This window comes from Oncorhynchus tshawytscha, linkage group LG12 (genome assembly GCF_018296145.1).
Source record: "Oncorhynchus tshawytscha isolate Ot180627B linkage group LG12, Otsh_v2.0, whole genome shotgun sequence".
In the NCBI taxonomy this organism is placed as follows: Eukaryota; Metazoa; Chordata; class Actinopteri; order Salmoniformes; family Salmonidae; genus Oncorhynchus; species Oncorhynchus tshawytscha.
The window spans coordinates 53,763,091-53,784,375 of record NC_056440.1 but is presented as its reverse complement, the minus strand read 5'-3'; the positions used below and the strand labels follow the sequence as shown (position 1 = coordinate 53,784,375).

Genomic DNA, 21,285 nt, shown 5'->3' with positions numbered 1-21,285 from the left:
CTGGCAGATCCTGGCTAGCTGGTGGTTCTGGCAGATCCTGGCTGACTGGCGGATCCTGGCTAGCTGGTGGTTCTGGCAGATCCTGGCTGACTGGCGGATCTGGCGGATCCTGGCTGACTGGCAGATCTGGAAGATCCTGGCTGACTGGTGGATCCTGGCTGACTGGCGGATCTGGCTGCTCCATGCAGACTGACAGCTCTGGCTGCTCCATGCAGACTGACAGCTCTGGCTGCTCCATGCAGACTGGCAGCTCTGGCTGCTCCATGCAGACTAGCGGCTCTGGCTGCTCCATGCAGACTGGCAGCTCTGGCTGCTCCATGCAGACTGGCAGCTCTGGCTGCGCTGAACAGGCGGGAGACTCCATCAGCGCTGTAGAGGAGGAAGGCTCTGGCAGCGCTGAACATGCGGGAGACTCCGGCAGCGCAGGAGAGGAGGAAGGCTCTGGCTGCGCTGAACAGGCGGGAGACTCCAGCAGCGCTGTAGAGGAGGAAGGCTCTGGCTGCGCTGAACAGGCGGGAGACTCCGGCAGCGCAGGAGAGGAGGAAAGCTCTGGCTGCGCTGAACAGGCAGGAGACTCCAGCAGCGCTGTAGAGGAGGAAGGCTCTGGCTGCGCTGAACAGGCGGGAGACTCCGGCAGCGCAGGAGAGGAGGAAAGCTCTGGCTGCGCTGAACAGGCGAGGCGCACTGAAAGCCTGGTGCGTGGTGCTGGCACTGGGTAGAGGACATGCACAGGAAGCCTGGTGCGGGGAGCTGCCACCGGAGGACTGGTGTGTGGAGGTGGCACTGGATGGACCGGACCGTGAAGGTGTACTGGAGAACCTGAGAGCAGGACGTGCAAGGCTAGGTAGGTACACAGGAGGCCTAGTGCGTGAGGCTGTCACACTCTTCACCAGCCGACTAACACGCACCTCAGGACGAGTATGGAGCGCTGACCCAGGTGCCATCAAATCCCCGACACACTCCGTCGGACGAATATCATACCTAAAGCACCAAACTAGCAACTCCCTCATTACTCTCTCCTCCAATTTCCCCATTAACTCCTTCACAGTCTCTGCTTCGCTCACCTCTAACACCGGCTCTGGTTCTGGTCTCCTCCTTGGCTCCTCACTATAAACAGGGAGAGTTGGCTCAGGTCTGACTCCTGACTCTGCCACTCTCTCCCTGAGCCCCCCCCCCCCAATACATTTTTGGGGCTGACTCTCGGTCTTCTGTCCGTGCCGCCATGCTTGCCTCGCCAACTCCATTCTCCGATAACCTGCTTCGCACTGCTCCAGCGAATCCCAGGCGGGCTCCGGCACTTTCTCTGGGTCGACAGCCGACCTGTCTATTTCCTCCCAAGTAGTGTAGTCCCGATATTGTTGCTCCTGCTGCCGCTGTTGCTTCTCCTCATACCAGCGCCTCTCAGCTCTCGCCACCTCCAGTTCTTCTTTGGGGCGGCGATATTCTCCAGGCTGATCCCAGGGTCCTTTCTCCGAACAATTCATCCTCCCATGTCCAATCCTCTCTTTGTTGCTTCTGCTGTCGCTGCCTGTCACCACGCTGCTTGGTCCAGTTGTGGTGGGTGATTCTGTTACGGCTTTCTTCCGTCGAAGGAGAGTCGGACCAAAATGCAGCGTGGTTAGTTTGATACATGTTTAATGAATGAATAAACACGACAAATACAAAAACAAGAAACGGAACGTGAAAACCTATACAGCCTATCTTGTGAATACAAACACACTGAGACAGGAACAATCACCCACAAAGCACACAGTGAAACCCAGGCTACCTAAATATGGTTCCCAATCAGAGACAACGAGAACCACCTGACTCTGATTGAGAACCGCCTCAAGCAGCCATAGACTATGCTAGACACCCCTACTCAGCCACAATCCCAATACCTACTAAAACCCCAATACAAAAACACAACACAAAATAAACCCATGTCACATCCTGGCCTGACCAAATAAATATATAAACACAAAATACTAAGACCAGGGCGTGACACTCCCTCACTTTCTGTCATCTCACTCGCTCTCTGTCGATGTCAATATTCCTCTGTTTTCTTTTATTTGTTCTGTCTCTCTCTCAATTAAATTCTATTAAATGATGCTTTGTTGGCATAATTGCATAATAAAAAATGCATTATGTCTTACCCTTCCTAGCTCCTTCTCTCTGTCTCTCTCCATTAAAATAACATAAAATTGATCAGAAATCCAGTGTAGACACTGTTAATGTTGTAAATGACTATTGTAGCTGGAAATAGCAGATTTTTTAATGGAATATCTACATAGGAGTACAGAGGCCCATTACCAGCAACCATCACTCCTGTGTTCCAATGGCATGTTGTGTTAGCTAATCCAAGTTTATCATTTTAAAGGCTTGTTGATCATTAGAAAACCCTTTTGCAATTATGTTAGCACAGCTGAAAACGGTTTTACTGACTAAAAAAGCAAAACATCAGTCTCAACGTTAACAGTGAAGAGGCGACTCCGGGATGCTGGCCTTCTAGGCAGAGTTCCTCTGTCCAGAGTCTGTGTTCTTTTGCACATCTTAATGAACAGAGCAAAGTACAAAGTGATCCTTGATGAAAACCTGCTCCAGATCACTCAGGACCTCAAACGAAGGTTCACCTTCCAACAGAACAACGACCCTAAGCACACAGCCAAGAAAACGCAGGAGTGGCTTCTGAATTTCCTTGAGTGGCCCAGCCAGAGCTCGGACTTGAACTAGATCAGACATCTCTGGAAAAATAGCTGTGCAGCAACACTCGCCATCCAACCTGACAGAGCTTGATAGGATCTGCAGAGAAGAATGGAATAAACTCCACAAATACAGGTGTGCCAAGCTTGTAGGGTCATACCCAAGAAGACTTGAGGCTGTAATCGCTGCCGAAGGTGTTTCAACAAAGTATTGAGTAAAGCTCCTGAATACTTATGTAAATGTGTAAATATTTTTTTATTTGTAATAAATTTGGAAACATTTCTAAAAACCTATTTTTGCTTTGTTGTTATGGGGCATTGTGTGTAGATTTAATCAATTTTAGAATAAGGCTGTAATGTAAGAAAATGTGGAAAAATTCAAGGGGTCTGAATAGTTACCGAAGGCACTGTATATTGTACCAGTCAAAAGTTTGGACACACCTACTCATTCAAGGGTTTTTCTTTATTTTTTACTATTTTCTACATTGTAAAATAATAGTGAAGACATCAAAACTATGAAATAACAAATATGGAATCATTTAGTAAACAAAAAAGTGTTTTAAAAATTGAAATATATTTTATATTTGAGATGCTTCAAAGTATCCACCCATTGCCTTGATGACAGCTTTGCACACTCTTGGCATTCTCACAACCAGATTCATGAGGTAGACATTTGGAATTCACAATTAACAGGTGTGCCTTGTTAAAAGTACATTTTTGGAATTTCTTTCCTTCTTAATGTGTTTGAGCCAATCAGTTGTGTTGTGACAAGGTAAGGGTGGTATACAGAAGATAGACCTATTTGGTAAAAGACTATGTCCATATTATGGCAAAAGCAGCTCAAATAAGCAAAGAGAAACGACAGCCCATCATTACTTTAAGACATGAAGGTCAGCCAAGTGCTATGATGAAACTGGCTCTCATGAGGACGCCACAGGAAAGGAAGACCCCAGAGTTACCTCTTGCTCTTCAATAGAGTTAACTGCACCTCAGAAATTGCAGCCAAAATATATTTAGATTTGTTTAACACTTTTTTGGTTACTACATGATTCTAAATATGTGATATTATTCTACAATATAGAGTAGGTGTGTCCAAACTTTTGACTGTTACTGTATATATATTGGCAGATGGGGCGCAGCATGCCCCCTTTTTCCTGTCTGGCTGTTCTCACCCCTTCCCTGCGACACCCCTTTTGAACCAGCCCTGGAGCTCTTGGCAGAGAGAACTCGTTTCACACATTGCCAGATCAGAAGTACCTTAGGGCTGCCCCCAAAATGCCTGTCAGAAAAGGGGAACACAGTATGGAAATAGCTAGCTAGTACAAACCCTCGCAGGGGCAGTCTCATCATTCATTGCGAATGCATGGATAGCAGGACTTGAAAGTGTGAAGATTGAGTCTGATTGTCTACCTTACCTACATGTACTACATGTACTTACTTAGTAGTATTTTTAAAGGGGACAGTTTTTATATTGGCAAATCAGTAAGTGCCCAGCTTAAAGTTCTAGGGAGAGAGAATCTTTTTGTAATGTTGCTCTTAATGTTCCCTAACTTTTTCCATTAGTTAGAGGAAAATTCAATCTATGTTAGCAAAAACCTTCTAAGAATCTTTTTAGCATGTTTTGGTGTTAAAGTTAGGAGAACATTCCCTTTATGTCAAGCATAAATGATCTAGAACGTGGTTACAAGGTTCTCAGAATATACAACAATGTTCTAGACATGTTTTATGGGATGTTGCAAGAGTATTCATGCGTCCAGTTTTCTGTGTGTTAGGAGAATATCTCATCGACGTCCCACCAAACCTACACAGAACATGTTTGCCATGTTCACACAACATAAGATATTAATGTTCTAGATGTGTTTCATGGGAATGTTGCAAGAACATTCATATGTCCAGTTTGCTGATGGTTAGGAGAATATTCCAAAAATGTCCCACCATACATACACAGAACATCAATCAATCAAATGTATTTATAAAGCCCTTCTCACATCAGCTGATGTCACAAAGTGCTGTACAGAACACAGGCTAAAACCCCAAACAGCAAGCAATGCAGGTGTAGAAGTACGGTGGCTAGGAAAAACTCCCTAGAAAGGCCAGAACCTAGGAAGAAACCTAGAGAGGAACCAGGCTATGAGTGGTGGCCAGTCCTCTTCTGGCTGTGCCAGGTGGAGATTATGACAGAACATGTCAAGATATTCAAATGTTCAAAGATAATAATAATCACAGTGGTTGTCCTGGGTGCAACAGGTCAGCACCTCAGGAGTAAATGTCAGTTGGCTTTTCATAGCCGATCATTCAGAGTATCTCTACCGCTCCTGCTGTCTCTAGAGAGTTGAAAACAGCAGGTCTGGGACAGGTAGCACGTCTGGTGAACAGGTCAGTGTTCCATAGCCGCAGGCAGAACGGTTCAAACTGGAGCAGCAGTACAACCAGGTGGATTGAGGACAGTAAAGAGTCATCTGGCCAGGTAGTCCTGAGGCATGGTCTTAGGGCTCAGGTCCTCCTCCGAAAGAAAAAAGACAGAAACAAAGAAAGAAAGAGAGATAATTAGAGAAAGCATACTTAAATTCACACAGGACACCGGATAAGACAGGATAAATACTCCAGATATAACAGACTGACCCTAGCCCCCCGACACATAAACTACTGCACTATAAATACTGGAGGCTGAGACAGGAGGGGTCGAGAGACACTGTGACCCCATCCTACGATACACTCGGACAGGGCCAAACAGGCAGGATATAACCCCACCCACTTTGCCAAAGCACTGCCCCCACACCACTAGAGGGATATCTTCAACCACCAACTTACCATCCTGAGACAAGGCCGAGTATAGCCCGCGAAGATCTCCCGCACAGCAAACCCAAGGTGGGGCGCCAACCCAAACAGGAAGATCACGTCAGTGACTCAACCCACTCAAGTGACGCACCCCTTCTAGGGATGGCATGGAAGAGCACCAGTAATCCAGTGACCCAGCCCCTGTAATAAGATTTGAGGCAGAGAATCCTAGTTGAAAGAGGGAAACTGGCCAGGCAGAGACAGCAAGGGCAATTCGTTGCTCCAGTGCCTTTCCGTTCACCTTCACACTCCTGGGCCAGACTACACTCAATCATAGGACCTAATGAAGAGATGAGTCTTCAATAAACTTAAAGGTTGAGATGGAGTCTGCGTCTCTCACATGGATGGGCAGACCATTCCATAAAAATGGAGCTCTATAGGAGAAAGCCCTGCCTCCAGCTGTTTGCTTAGAAATTCTATGGACAGTAAGGAGGCCTGCGTCTTGTGACGGTAGCGTACATGTAGGTATGTACGGCAGGACCAAATCAGAAAGATAGGTAGGTGCAAGCCCATGTAATGCTTTGTAGGTTAGCAGTAAAACCTTGAAATCAGCCCTTACCATAACAGGAAGCAGGTGTAGAGATGCAAGCACTAGAATAATATGATCACATTTTTTGGTTCTAGTCAAGATTCTAGCAGCCGTGTTTAGCACTAACTGAAGTTTATTTAGTGCTTTATCCGAGTAGCTAGAAAGTAGAGCATTGCAGTAGACTAACCTAAAAGTGACAAAAGCATGGATACATTTTTCTGCATCATTTTTGGACAGAAAGTTTCTGATTTTTGCAATGTTACGTAGATGGAAAAAAGCTGTCCTTGAAACAGTCTTGATATATTTGTCAAAAGAGAGATCAGGGTCCAGAGTAATGCCGAGGTCTTTCCCAGTTTTATTTGAGACGACTATATAACCATCAAGATTAATTGTCAGAATCAACAGAAGACTCTTTGTTTCTTGGGACCTAGAACTAGCATCTCTGTTTAAAATTAGAACATTTGCAGCCATCCATTTCCTTATGTCTGAAACACAGGCTTCCGGGGAGGGCAACTTTGGGGCTTCACCATTGTTTCATTGAAATGTACAGCTGTGTGTCGTCCGCATAGCAGTGAAAGTTAGCATTATGTTTCCGAATGACATCACCAAGAGGTCAAATATATAGTGAAAACAATAAACAATTAGTGGTCCTAAAACGGAGCCTTGAGGAACACGAAAATTGACAGTTGATTTGTCAGAGGACAAACCATCCACAGAGACAAACTGATATCTTTCCGACAGATAAGATCTAAAAACAGGCCAGATCTCTCTTTCGTATACATTGATTGTCTTCAGGAAGGCAGTGAGTTGCAGCGCAACAGCTTTTTCAAATAAAAATTGAGAGGAATGGGAGATTCGATTTAGGCCCATTTGTTTTTTAAATATTTTCTGGGTCAAGGTTTGTCTTTTTCAAGAGAGGCTTTATTACTGCCACTTTTAGAGAGTTTGGTACACATCCGGTGGATAGAGAGACGTTTATTATGTTCAACATAGGAAGCAGCCAAGCACAGGAAGCAGCTCTTTCAGTAGTTTAGTTGGAATAGGGTCCAGTATGCAGCTTGAAGGTTAAGTGGCCATGATTATTTTCATCAATGTGTCAAGAGGTATAGTATTAAAAAACTTGAGTCTCTCCCTTGATCCTAGGTCCTGGCAGAGTTGTGCAGACTCAGGACAACTCAGGACAGCTTTGGAGGAATATGCAGAATTAAAGAAGAGTCCGTAATTTACTTTCCATTGATCATGATCTTTTCCTCAATTAAGTTCCTGATTTTATCACTGCTGAAGTGAAAGCCATCCTCTCTTGGGGAATGTTGCTTTTTAGTTAGCCTTGCTATGACTACAAGGTCCGATAGGAATTCAGGGAACTCAGTGAGGAACGCTGTATATGGCCCAGGAGGCCTGTAGTAAACAGTAGCTATAAAAAGTGATTGAGTAGGCTGCATAGATTTCATGACGAGAAGCTCAAAACATGAAAACGTCATTTTTGTTTTGTAAATTGAAATTTGCTCTCGTAAATGTCAGCAACACCTCCGCCTTTATGGGATGCGTGGGGGATATGGTCACTAGTGTAACCAGGAGGTGAGGCCTCATTTAACACAGTAAATTCATCAGGCTTAAGCCATGTTTCAGTCAGGCCAATCACATCAAGATTATGATCAGTGATTAGTTAATTGACTATAACTGCCTTGGAAGTGAAGGATCTAACATTAAGTAGCCCTATTTTGAGATGTGAGATATCACAATCTCTTTCAAAAATGGCAGGAATGGAGGAGGTCTTTATTCCAGTGAGATTGCTGGCGAACACCGCCATGTTTAGTTTTGCCCAACCTAGATCAAGGCACAGACACAGTCTCAATGGGGATAGCTGAGCTGACTACACTGACAGTGCTAATGGCAGGCTCCACTAAGCTGGCAGGCTGGCTAATATGGTTGACATATTCTCAGAACATAAGATATTTATGTTCTAGACACGTTTCATGGAAACGTTGCAATAACATTAATTTGTATTTGTATTTCTTATGGATCCCCAAGGCAGCAGCTACTCTTCCTGTGGTCCAGCAAAATTAAGGCAGTTTATACAATTTTTAAAACATTACAATATATTCAGACTTCACAACACACTGTGTGCCTTCAGGCCCTACTCCACCACTACCACATATCTACAGTACAAAATCCATGTGTACGTGTGTGTATAGTGCATATGTTATCATGTGTGTGTGTATGCATGTTACTGTGCCTTTTTGTTTGTGTTGCTCTACAGTCCCCACTGTTCCATAAAGTGTATTTTTATCTGTTTTATAAATCAAATTTTACTGCTTGCATTAGTTACTTGATGTGGAATAGAGTTCCATGTAGTCATGGCTCTATGTAGTACTGTGTGCTTCCCATAGTCTGTTCTGTACTTGGGGACTGTGAAGAGACCTCTTGTGGCATGTCTTGTGGGGGTATGCATGGGTGTCTGAGCTGTGTGCCAGTAGTTCAAACAGACAGCTCGGTGCATTCAACATGCCAATACCTCTCATAAATACAAGTGGTGATGAAGTCAATCTTTCCTCCACTTTGAGCCAGTAGAGATTGACATGCATATTATTAGTATTCGCTCGCTGTGTACATCCAAGGGCTAGTCGTGCAGTCCAGTTCTGAGCCAATTGCAATTTTCCTAAGTCCCTTTTTTGTGGCAGGTTAACATTCACAAGGCCGCAGGGCCAGACGGATTATCAGGACGCATATTCAGACCATGCGCAAACTCAGACCGTACTCAGACCATCACTTACATTTTCAAACTCTACCTGATGCAGCCTGTAAAGCCTACATGTTGTAAGTCCCTGTTCCCAAGAACGCCAAGGTAACCTTTCTAAATGACATCTGTAGCCATGAAAGGCTTTGAAAGGCTGGTCATGGCTCACATCAACACCATCAGCCCAGACACCCTGGACCCACTCCAAATCACATACCACCCAAACAAATCCACAGAATTTATATTGCATTTCACACTGCTTTCTCTCACCTGGACAAGAGGAACACCTATGTGAGAATGCTGTTTATTGACTACAGCTCACCGTTCAACACCATAGTGCCCTCCAAGCTCATCACTAAGTTAAGGACCCTGGGACTGAGCACCTCCCTCTGCAACTGGAGCCTGGACTTCCTGACGGGCCGCTCCCCAGGTGGTGAGGTTAGGCAACAACACATACGCCAAGCTGACCCTCAACACGGGGGCCCCTCAGGGGTGCATGCTTAGCTCCTTCCTGTATTGCCTGTTCACTCTCGACTGCGTGGCGGTGCACAACTCCAACACCATCATTAAGTTTGCTGATGACACCGACAATGGTAAGCCTGATCACAGATGGGAGGAGGTTAGAGACCTGGCTGTGTGGTGCCAGGACAACAACATCTCCCTCAACGTCAGCAATGCAAAGGAGCTGAACGTGGACTACAGGAAATGGACGGCCGAGCATGGCCCCATTCACGTCAATGGGGCTGTAGTGGAGCAGGTTGAGAGCTTCAAGTTCTTTGGTGTCCACATCACTAAGGATATATCATGGTCCACATACACCAACACAGTCGTGAAGAGTGCACAACGAAGCCTCTTCCCCCTCAGTTGGCTGAAAAGATTTGGCATGGGCCCTCAGATCCTCAAAAAGTTGAACAGCTGCACCATTGAGAGCATTTTGACTGGCTGCATCTCCGCTTGTTATGGCAACTCCTTGGCATCCGACCGCAAGGTGTGCTTCATAGGGTAGTGTGTACGGCCCAGTACATCACTGGGGCTGAGCTCCCTGCAATCTAGGACCTCTATACCAGGCGGTGTCAGAGGAAGGCCCTAAAAAATGTGAAAGACTCCAGCCACCCAAGTCATAGACTGTTCTCTCTGCTACCTCACGGCATGTGTTAGTTACATTGTTAGTTAATAATATTATAAAGTTAACCAAATAGCTACACGGACTATCTGCATTGACCCTCTTTGCACTACCTTTTTTGACTCATTTACAATGTTAGTTAATAATATTAAAAAGTTAACCAAATAGCTACACGGACTATCTGCATTGACCCTCTTTGCACTACCTTTTTTGACTCATTTACAATGTTAGTTAATAATATTAAAAGTTAACCAAATAGCTACACGGACTATCTGCATTGACCCTCTTTGCACTACCTTTTTGACTCATCACATACGCTGCTGCTACTGTTTATTATCTATCTTGTTGGCTTGTCACTTTATTCCTAGTTATACAGTATGTACATTTCTACCTCAATTACCTTGTACCCCTGCACATCGACCCGGTACTGGTAGCCTGTGTATATAGCCACATTTTCGTTACTCATTGTGTATTTATTATGACTTTTATTATTATGTTTAATTGCTTTTCTATTATTTCTCTATTTTCTCTATCTCTGCATTGTTGGGTTGGGCCCGTAAGTAACCGTGTCACTGTTAGTCAACACCTGTTGTTTACGAAGCATGTGACAATTTCAGAGCAGGGCAGAGAAACGAAAAAGGAAGAAAGAAGATTTAATTTTAACAAAATAATTACTTAGGTTAACACAAATTCTTTAGTAAAAAGACAGGCACTCAGACTGCCTGGGGGTATCCAAATCCCTACGTCCGCCCTTGGCCATCGTGGGTGGAAAGAGAAGAAAATAGAGGGAAACACACACACACACAGGTGTTTCTTTGAGAAAGAGAATGCCGCACAGACACAGGTCCTTATTCTCTATTTTGTATTTACATTTTTGGTGTGGGGTATTGTCATTTTCTCCTCCATTTGCAAGACAATTAAATATTGTATTGGCATGTCTGTGTTTCTGTTTGTTTCAGAACTTCAATCATACAGTTGGCTTGCCTGTGCTGTGTAATCCCTCAAATACTTTAAGCCCTGCAAAGATGATTTATTACTCATAAATAATCTTTAATTTCTCTTGCTCATTTGGTATCCTTTCCACTCCCCCAAACTGTGTGAGATTAGTGTCAGTAGGAGGGAGGGAACAAAGGAGGGAGGGATGGGGGAGGAAAAGTAGAAAATAGGGAAATGGAGGTCAACGAAGACCCCCTTCACGTTGAACTGTAAGCAAAACCGTAACCATCCCCCCTCTTCCACACACACACACGCATGCACACCCTTCAATTACTCCACCACTCCCCATGCACACCCACACATTCAGATATGTACACACACACACACACACTAAGGAAACCTTCACAGTGACCAGACATGTACGTCATGTACCTTCTCCATTGATCGGTGGTCATGGAAACAAACTCCCTACAGTACACCAGTGGTTGCTATGGAGTGGGCCTGTTGTGATGTAGTATTTATCTCTTTCTCCTCCCTCCTCTCTTCATTATCTCTCTTCTCCTTTACATTATGTTCTCCTCTCAGCAGTAACCACAGAGCTCAACCCGGATTCAATCCTTAACGCTTAGTGGGACTGCCTGTCTGGTTTTCCGGCTTTTCTCTAGACACTGTGGATTTGGGCATTTCTGAGCTTTCAAGGCATGTCCCTGTCACTGATTGCATCTGAGAGAGAGGGATAGAGAGAAATATGAAGAGCGAGGGAGAGACAGAGAAAGAGTGTCTGAAAGAATGAGAGTGATAGAGAAGGTATATGTGAAAGACATAAAGTGAGGGAGAGAAAGAGGGAAGAGACATTTAGGAGTGCAAATGGAAAAAACTGCCTCTATCAGGAGGAAAGTTCGTTTTGGAGGTAAGTGTGTGTGTGTGTGTGTGTGTGTGTGTGTGTGTGTGTGTGTGTGTGTGTGTGTGTGTGTGTGTGTGTGTGTGTGTGTGTGTGTGTGTGTGTGTGTGTGTGTGAGTGTGCGAGTGAGTGAGTGAGTGAGAGTGCGAGTGTGCGAGCAAGTGTGTGCATGTGTGTACACGCACTTGTTGGTTGCTTGAGTTGATTTATTGCTTAAGGGTTGTTGTTGTTTTTTTACCAAAGGAGATGGTTATTTGTGTTTCAGTGGTGCACACTTCTGCAGCTTGTTGTTGTCACTGTCACTTTATCCAATCCTTTCAGATCTATATACTTGAAGTGCCTATAGGGTGGTAGGGGTTGGGGGTCGATTTCTAACTTGTAATTCGTTGTGTACCCTTAGAATGAAAACTGGAGTGTGTCCATATGTTTATGTTTGTTTGCACATTTGATTGGATTGCAGAGCTGCACTTTCTTGTACAGGAGTTTCACAGTTTGCATGTTGTTGCTGTTTGTTTTCTTTCTTTCTATTACTGTTGATGAATTGATTTCTGTAGCCATGCATGCGGTCGGTGACCGATGTGGTCAATGACTGTTGGTCCTTCTGTTCTTCCACAGACACAAGAGCTGACCGCTCGGACAGGAGGAAACTCTTCCGACACTATACTGTGGGGTCCTACGATAGCTTTGACGCCTCCAGGTAAGGTTACTCGGATGCCTGTCCTAAAACACACATACACAAACAAACACACAGGGTGATAAGCTAAGTGGAGGTTTATGTAAAGTGGTAGCGTGTCTCAGAGCAGTGTTTTGAGGTTTGTTTTTTCTTTCGTTTTCAGTTGAAGTTATCCTTCAATTTTTCTCCTCTACTTCTTCTCTCTCGTTGTCTTATCCACTCCCAGTCACAGGCTTCATTTCCAAGGTGTTGGATTTGACCACTAGGTAATTCCTCCACAGTCCACACACACGCAAGCATGAACGCCAGTACACACAGTGGTGGAACAATTACTCAATAAAAGAGTATTATTGAGTAAAAGAGTAAAAGTAAAGATACCTTCATAGAAAGTGACTCAAGTAAAAGTGAAAGTCACCCAGTAAAATAATACTTGAGTAAAAGTAAAAGTCTAAAATTATTTGGTTTTAAATATACTTAAGCATCAAAAGTAAATGTAATTGCTAAAATATACTTAAGTATTAAACGTTAAAGTAGAGATCATTTCTAATTCCTTATATTAAGCAAACTAGATGACACCATTTTCTTGTTTTGAAAATGTACAGATAGCCAGGGGCACACTCCAACACTCAGACATCATTTACAAACGAAGCATGGGTGTTTGGTGAGTCCACCAGATCAGAGGCAGTAGGGATGACTAGGGATGTTCTCTTGATATGTGGGTGAATTGGACCATTTTCCTGTGATGCTAAGCATTCAAAATGTGACAAGTATTTTTTGGTGTCAGGGGAAAATGTATGGAGAAAAAGTACATGACTTTACTATTTATATTTTTTACAACTTTTACTTTTACTTCACTTCATTCCTAAAAAAGTAAAGTATAAATACCCCAAGAAAACTACTTAAGTAGTACTTTAAAGTATTTTTACTCATGTACTTTATACTACTGCGCACACACACACACACACACACACACACACACACACACACACACACACACACACACACACACACACACACACACACACACACACACACACACACACACACACTCACACACTCACACACACACACACATAGAAGCATCATGCAGCTAATCTTCAGGGAGCACTGATGGCACATGACCCCTCAGTTTCAATAGGCGCACACCCACAACACACCGGGCCAAGCGTGTCACTCGGGTGTGTTCTTCATTGTGTTCAAATCTCATTTAGCTGCAGCAACCCAGCGGGCTGAGACAAATGTCCTTGTCAATACATGAATATGAAAGCTGCTGGACGCTATTAAGCTGTGTTTGATCAGGCCAGTTTGTATTCATTAGGCACCCGTCCAAACAAATCACAGACCAGAGCAGAGAGCAACTACTGCTTGCCTAGTTAAATAAAGGTTCAATAAAAAATATATATAAAAAAAATACGCTAGCTGGGTGTCAAACCAAAGCAGACAGCTACACGGCGTGGTGCCCGACCACTATGTATACCACAGACCATTATGGACCATAACACCACTACAGAGTGTTATAGACCTTTATAGCTAGACCATTACAGTCCATTTTAGACCACTACCCACAGCATGTATTGTGATATAGGCATATCTCCCATAAGAGACCGTTCGAAAATTACTGTGGGGGACCAAAATAGGGGAGGGGGATGCAACTTTTTTCTTTGCTTTGGGGAGGGATGTTTTGTTTTTTATTGGGCACACTACAATACAGTGGAGAGTATAGTGCATTTCCCCCCCGATTTACATTCACCATTTTGGCAGGTTTTCCTATGTTCCATCCTAGCTAACTTTCCCATCTGCTTACATATGCCTCCTTTATCGAACCTGTGGTTCAACCAATGTAAAGTGTTCTATGGGACACCTGTTATGCCACTGACAGGCCATGCGCTGCAAGACACAGGTTTGTTGTGTGAATGAATGAAAGGATTTCCCTCTGTTCTGTCTAGGTTACATTTATAATGTGCTGCAATGTATCAATTTATCACCACCAGATCACATTCCACCAGAGCTACATGTCGCCTACGCTCTCGTCATTCAATCTTCCCCGCTAGTTCATTGCCAATTTTGTTGCCAAGAGGGCTTCTTCTCCTCAAAAAAAAAAGTTATTTAGAGTACACATGCTCTAAATAAGTATATATTTTTATTTTAAAAATTATTATGGACTAAACTGTAGGTCTATATTGTTATCCTTGGACTCGCATTGGGTTGGGCTAGGCTAGTCGTTGAATAGCCCATTCATAGACGCTAACTACCTTAAGCGCCTATAGATGATAGTAACTTCTGGCCGGGGGAGTTTTGTTAAGAGCCCTCAACGCTTGCTCTAAACGTTAAGATGTTGGTAACTACCTGTTGCTAAATATCTCAAACTAAAAGCATCATTTTTGGGACAAATCACTCACTCAACCCTGAACCTCATTGAGCAAGTTGAAGAGAATAAACTGTTGGGTGTCACCCTAGATAGCAAGCTATCATGGACATGTCCCACCAAACTACTTCTTATCACCCGCCTGCTTAACCCGGAAGCCAGCTGCAACAATGTGTCAGAGGAAACACCGTTCACCTGACGACCGAGGTCAGCCTGCAGGTGCCCGGCCCACCACAAGGAGGCGCTAGAACGCGATGAGCCAAGGAAACACCGATTGAGAATCGATTCACATTTAGATGGAGTATTTGGCTGTTTTGGCTGCCAGAGCCAATTTGCCAATAAACAAAACGTGTAAGGTCCTATAAGGAGTAATGCTGGGCTCCTTAAGTCCATTATTGGCCTAGTCATTCTAGAGCAATAAGGAATAGAGAGAGGTGAATGTGAGAGAGGCCACTCAGGCCAGTGAGTCTGTGGAGATGCCAGTGGAGAATTGCACAAGAAGGGAACAGTGAAGTCAGAAAGATATATAGACTAAATTAGAAGTTAGGCTAATTTATATATGCCTATTAATGCATAATGTGTATTCTAGCCTGTATATTCGGCCTTGGTAAACTATCACAGTGAATATGCAAGACAGACAACAACAAAAAAGTTTGAACATATCGATAAGTGGGTACACAGACTTAGATATCATATAAGCCTACACTCATTCAAATGTAAATGTGGTGTCAATTTAAGCACAAATTGCTTCACAAAAATGTAGATATGGAAAGGTTGCATGTTGTTTCCATTTTTTTATGGTTGTCAATTTAATCTTCACCGACTACTATTGCATAGATGTCTCTCTCCCAATCCCCTTTAAACATGCCATGTCAATGAATTTAATTCATTTGATAGGTACATTGTTTTAGCATTATCCTAATGTAGTCTACTATCTGATAACCTACAGCCAGGATTTAAAGGTAGGCCTGGGGTTTAATAGGATACATTTTCAGGAAAGGAGAAATGTGATTTGGTCTTGTGTTTGAGATGAGCTGGTAGCTTTGATTGATGGGTCATTTTGATGGGTGTGTGTGTGAGTTCAGAAAGTTTCCTAAAGTAGTGTAGTTAAGTCTGGACTCCGTCTCTTTAATAAAAGAGGAGGCATGATCGATAGTCTATCACTGAAATGAGCAAAACAGAAATGTAGGTATGTCAAGACGATCAATCAATCAAATGTATTTATAAAGCCCTTCTTACATCAGCTGATGTCACAAAGTGCTGTACAGAAACCCAGTCTCAAACTCCAAACAGCAAGCAATGCAGGTGTAGAAGCACGGTGGCTAAGAAAAACTCCCTAGAAAGGCCAGAACCTAGGAAGAAACCTAGAGAGGAACCAGGCTATGAGGGGTGGCCAGTCTTCTTCTGGCTGTGCCGGGTGGAGATTATAACAGAACATGGCCAAGATGTTCAAATGTTCATAGATGACCAGCAGGGTCAAATAATAATAATCACAGTAGTTGTCGAGGGTGCAACGGGTCAGCACCTCAGGAGTATGTGTCAGTTGGCTTATCATAGCCGATCATTCAGAGTATCTCTACCACTCCTGCTGTCTCTAGAGAGTTGAAAACAGCAGGTCTGGGACAGGTAGCATGTCTGGTGAACAGGTCAGGGTTCCATAGCCGCAGGCAAAATAGTTTAAACTGCAGCAGCATGGCCAGGTGGACTGGGGACAGCAAGGAGTCATCAGGCCAGGTAGTCCTGAGGCATGGTCCTAGGGCTCAGGTCCTCTGAGAGAGAGAAAGAGAGAAAGAAAGAGAGAAAAAGAGAGACAACTAGAGGGATATCTTCAACCACCAACTCTTGAAACAAGGAAGAATATAGCCCACAAAGATCTCACCCACGGCCCAACCCAAGGGGGGCGCCAATCCGGACAGGAAGATCACGTCAGTGACTCAACCCACTCAAGTGATGCCCCCCTCCTAGGGATGGCATGGAAGAGCACCAGTAAGCCAGTGACTCAGCCCCTGTAATAGGGTTAGAGTCAGAGACCCCCAGTGGAAAGAGGGGAACCGGCCAGGCAGAGACAGCAAGGGCGGTTCGTTGCTCCAGAGCGTTTCCGTTCACCTTCACACTCCTGGGCCAGACTACACTCAATCATAGGACCTAGTGAAGAGATGAGTCAACATTAAAGACTTAAAGATTGAGACAGAGTCTGCGTCTCTCACATTGACAGGCAGACCATTCCATAAAAATGGAGCTCTATAGGAGAAAGCCCTGCCTCCAGCTGTTTGCTTAGAAATTCTAGGGACAGTAAGGAGGCCTGCGTCTTTTGACCATAGCGTACATGTAGGGCAGGAGCAAATCAGAAAGATAGGTAGGAGTAAGCCCATGTAATGCATTGTAGGTTAGCAGTAAAACCTTGAAATCAGCCCTTGGCTTAACAGGAAGCCAGTGTAGAGAGGCTAGCACTGGACTAATATGATCACATTTGTTGGTTCTAGTCAAGATTCTAGCAGCCGTGTTGAGCACTAACTGAACTTTATTTAGTGCTTTATCCGAGTAGCCGGAAAGTAGAGCACTGCAGTAGTCTAATCTAGGAGTGACAAAGCATTGATTAATTTTTCTGCATAATTTTTGGCATAAAGTTTCTGATTTTTGCAATGTTACGTAGATGGAAAAAAGCTGTCCTTGAAACAGTCTTGATATGTTCGTCAAAAGAGAGATCAGGGTACGAGTAACGCTGAGGTCCTTCACAGTTTTATTTGAGATGACTATACAACCATCAAGAATAATTGTCAAATTCAACAGAAGATCTCTTTGTTTCTTGGGACCTAGAACAATCATCTCTGCTTTGTCCGAGTTTAAATTAGAACATTTGCAGCCATCCACTTCCTTATGTCTGAAACACAGGCTTCCAGGGAGGGCAATTTTGGGGCTTCACTATGTTTCATGGAAAATTACAGCTGTGTGTCATCCTCATAGCAGTGAAAGTTAGCATTATGTTTCCAAATGACATCACCAAGAGGTAAAATATATAGTGAAAACAATAGTGGTCCTAAAACGGAGCCTTGAGGAACACGATAATTGACAGTTGATTTGTCACAGGACAAACCATCCACTGAGAAAAACTGATATCTTTCCGACAGATAAGATCTAAACCAGGCCAAAACTTATCCGTGTAGACCAATTTGGGTTTCCAATCTCTCCAAAAGAATGTGGTGAACGATGGTATCAAAAGCAGCACTAAGTTCTAGGAGCACAAGGACAGATGTAGAGTCTCGGTCTGACGCCATTAAAAGGTCATTTACCACCTTCACAAGTGCAGTCTCAGTGCTATGATGTGGTCTAAAACCAGACTGAAGCATTTCGTATACAGTGCCTTGCGAAAGTATTCGGCCCCCTTGAACTTTGCGACCTTTTGCCACATTTCAGGCTAAACATAAAGATATAAAACTGTATTTTTTTGTAAGAATCAACAACAAGTGGGACACAATCATGAAGTGGAACGACATTTATTGGATATTTCAAACTTTTTTAACAAATCAAAAACTGAAAAATTGGGCGTGCAAAATTATTCAGCCCCCTTAAGTTAATACTTTGTAGCGCAATCTTTTGCTGTGATTACAGCTGTAAGTCGCTTGGGGTATGTCTCTATCAGTTTTGCACATCGAGAGACTGAAATTTTTCAAATCATCTTGTAATATTTTTGTTAGCCTCCATTATTTCTCTCTCATTAGCCTCTCTAACCACTTTGAACAACATTTTGTAATGAAAATAGTAGGGAGAGTGAGCTCGCCCGACGCAGTGGTGTGTGGATCCTCAATCTTCTAGCCCGTAGCCCAGGGTGGCATCAACTGTGCCACAAAACCATGTTCAAGTGGCAGAGTCCATATCCGTGCTTAGAAACATAGGGTTGGTACACTATTGCCAAGGCAGTTATTGTTTTCATAATCATTATAAAGTTAATTCAACAAAGGGGAGGGTAATATAATTTTTTTCAAGTACAAGGGGTGAAAATATTTTTTACGTTGGGCAGGGGGGTAAAAATTAATGACAACTTCAGTTGGACCCCTCTTCTCCTAATCATTTTCGAATGGTCCCTAACTCAACCAGATATATTCTGTCAAGTATCGCAATCTTTTCTCTCTAACGCTCTCTCTCTCTTTCCCTATAATACACACACACACCTTCCTTTGGAAGATATACAGTGCATTCGGAAAGTATTCAGACCCCTTGACTTTTTGGGCATTTTGTTACGTTACAGCCTAAATTTTTTATTTTTTTTATCCTCATCAATCTACACATAATACACCATAATTACAAAGTGAAAACAAGGTTTACAAAATGTTTGCAAATGTAATAAAAAAAACCAAACAGAAATACCTTATTTACATAAGTATTCAGACCCTTTACTATGAGACTCAAATTTGAGCTCAGGTGCATCCTGTTTCCATTGATCATTCTTGAGATGTTTCTACAACTTGATTGGAGTCCACCTGTGGTAAATTCAATTGATTGGACATGATTTGGAAAGGCACACACCTGTCTATATAATGTCTCAGAGTTGAAAGTGCATGTCAGAGCAAAAACCAAGCCATGAGGTCGAAGGAATTGTCCGTAGAGCCCAGAGACAGGATTGTGTTGAGGCACAGATCTGGAGAAGGGTACCAAAACATTTCTGAAGCATTGAAGATTCCTAAGAACACAGTGGCCTCCATTATTCTAAAATGGAAGAAGTTTGGATCCACCAAGACTCTTCCTAGAGCTGGCCAAACTGAGCAATCAGGGGAGAAGGGCCTTGTTTAGGGAGGTGACCAAGAACCCGATGTTCACACTGGCAGAGCTCCAGAGTTCTTCCAAGGAGATGGGAGAACCTTGCAAAAAGACAACCATCTCTCCATCAATCCACCAATCAGGACTTTGTGGTAATGTGACCAGATGAAAGCCACTCCTCAGTAAAAGGCACATGACAGCCCGCTTGGAGCTTGCCAAAAGGCACCTAAAGGACTCTCAGACCATGAGAAAAAAAGATTCTCTGGTCTGTTGAAACCAAGATTGAACTCTTTGGCCTGAATGCCAAGCATCATGCCTGGAGGAAACCTGGCACATTCCCTACGGTGAAGCATGGTGGTTTAAGCATCATGCTGTGGGGATGTTTTTCAGCGGCAGGGACTGGGAGACTAGTCAGGATTGAGGCAAAGATGAACAGAGCAAAGTACAGAGAGATCCTTGATGAAAAAAACCTGCTCCAGAGCACTCAGGACCTCATACTGGGGACAACAGGACAATGACCCTAAGCACACAGCCAAGACAACGCAGGAGTGGCTTCGGGACAAGTTTCTGAATGCCCTTGAGTGACCCAATCGAACATCTCTGGAGAGACTTGAAAATAGCTGTGCAGCGACGCTCCCCATCCAACCTGACAGAGCTTAAGAGGATCTGCAGAGAAGAATGGGAGAAACTCCCAATACAGGTGTGCCAAGCTTGTTTTTTTATTTAATTTTTATTTTACCTTTACTTAACTAGGCAAGTCAGTTAAGAACAAATTCTTATTTTCAATGACGGCCTAGGAACAGTGGGTTAACTGCCTGTTCAGGGGCCGAACGACAGATTTGTACCGTGTCAGCTCGGGGGTTTGAACTTGCAACCTTTCAGTATTCAATATTTTAGAATAAGGCTGTAACGTAACAAAATTTGGAAAAAGTCAAGGGGTCTGAATAATTTACAAATGCACTGTAAATATACATACAGTAGGTCAAGGTGAACAACTGAATGTGGCAAGTGGCCATCATTGAATAGCCTATAATAACATGTCATTACATCCAAACCTGACTAACAATTATCTGTATCCCAAGTTGAAATAGGACTTTAAAAAAAATGCTTCTAATTCTATTTTCTTTAGGCAGAGACACCAAGGCCCTTTTTGCTCTTTAAAGATTCATAATAGATTTTTAACAGACAGAAGGAGATTTAATTTTACATGAGCCAAGAAATTTCCTGGCCGACGGGCACAGGGGGAGAAAAAGGCGCCAAATGTCGACCGGCAGAGGAAGGAATCTTTCTGAGATTTGTTGACAATGTCAACATCAGGGACAGGAAAGAGGAAAAACAAAAGGAACCAAAAATAGCTGTATACACTGAGTATACCAAACAGTAGGAACACCTTCCTTATATTGAGTCATCTACACTGATTAAAGTGGATTGAATAAGTATCATCAATAAAGGATCATAGCTTTCACCTGGATTCACCTGGTCAGTCTATGTCATGGAATGAGCAGGTGTCCGTAATGTTTTGTACACTCGGTGTATATCCATATGTACACATATCTAGCCTATACATAAATGTCTCTGCCTGTAACAGGAAAGGGCAATTCAGGTATTTTGGAATGTATTTTATTAGGATCCCCATTAGCTGTTGCAATAGCAGGAGATACTCTTCCTGGGGTCCACACAAAACATGATACATGACATAATACAGAACATTAATAAACAAGAACAGCTCAAAGACAGAACCACATCA

General features: G+C 43.4%; 1 protein-coding gene across 2 annotated transcripts in view; it reads left to right on the top strand.

Moving 5' to 3' along the window:
- The window catches only part of LOC112232149 (SH3 and multiple ankyrin repeat domains protein 2-like), a 248,759-nt gene that overhangs the window by 155,380 nt on the left and 72,094 nt on the right, over positions 1–21,285 (top strand). For both annotated transcript variants that reach the window (XM_042330747.1, XM_042330746.1), the window contains exon 14: positions 12,361–12,442. In XM_042330747.1, coding sequence (XP_042186681.1) covers positions 12,361–12,442 — 82 coding nt within the window. The remainder of the gene's footprint in view (positions 1–12,360; positions 12,443–21,285) is intronic.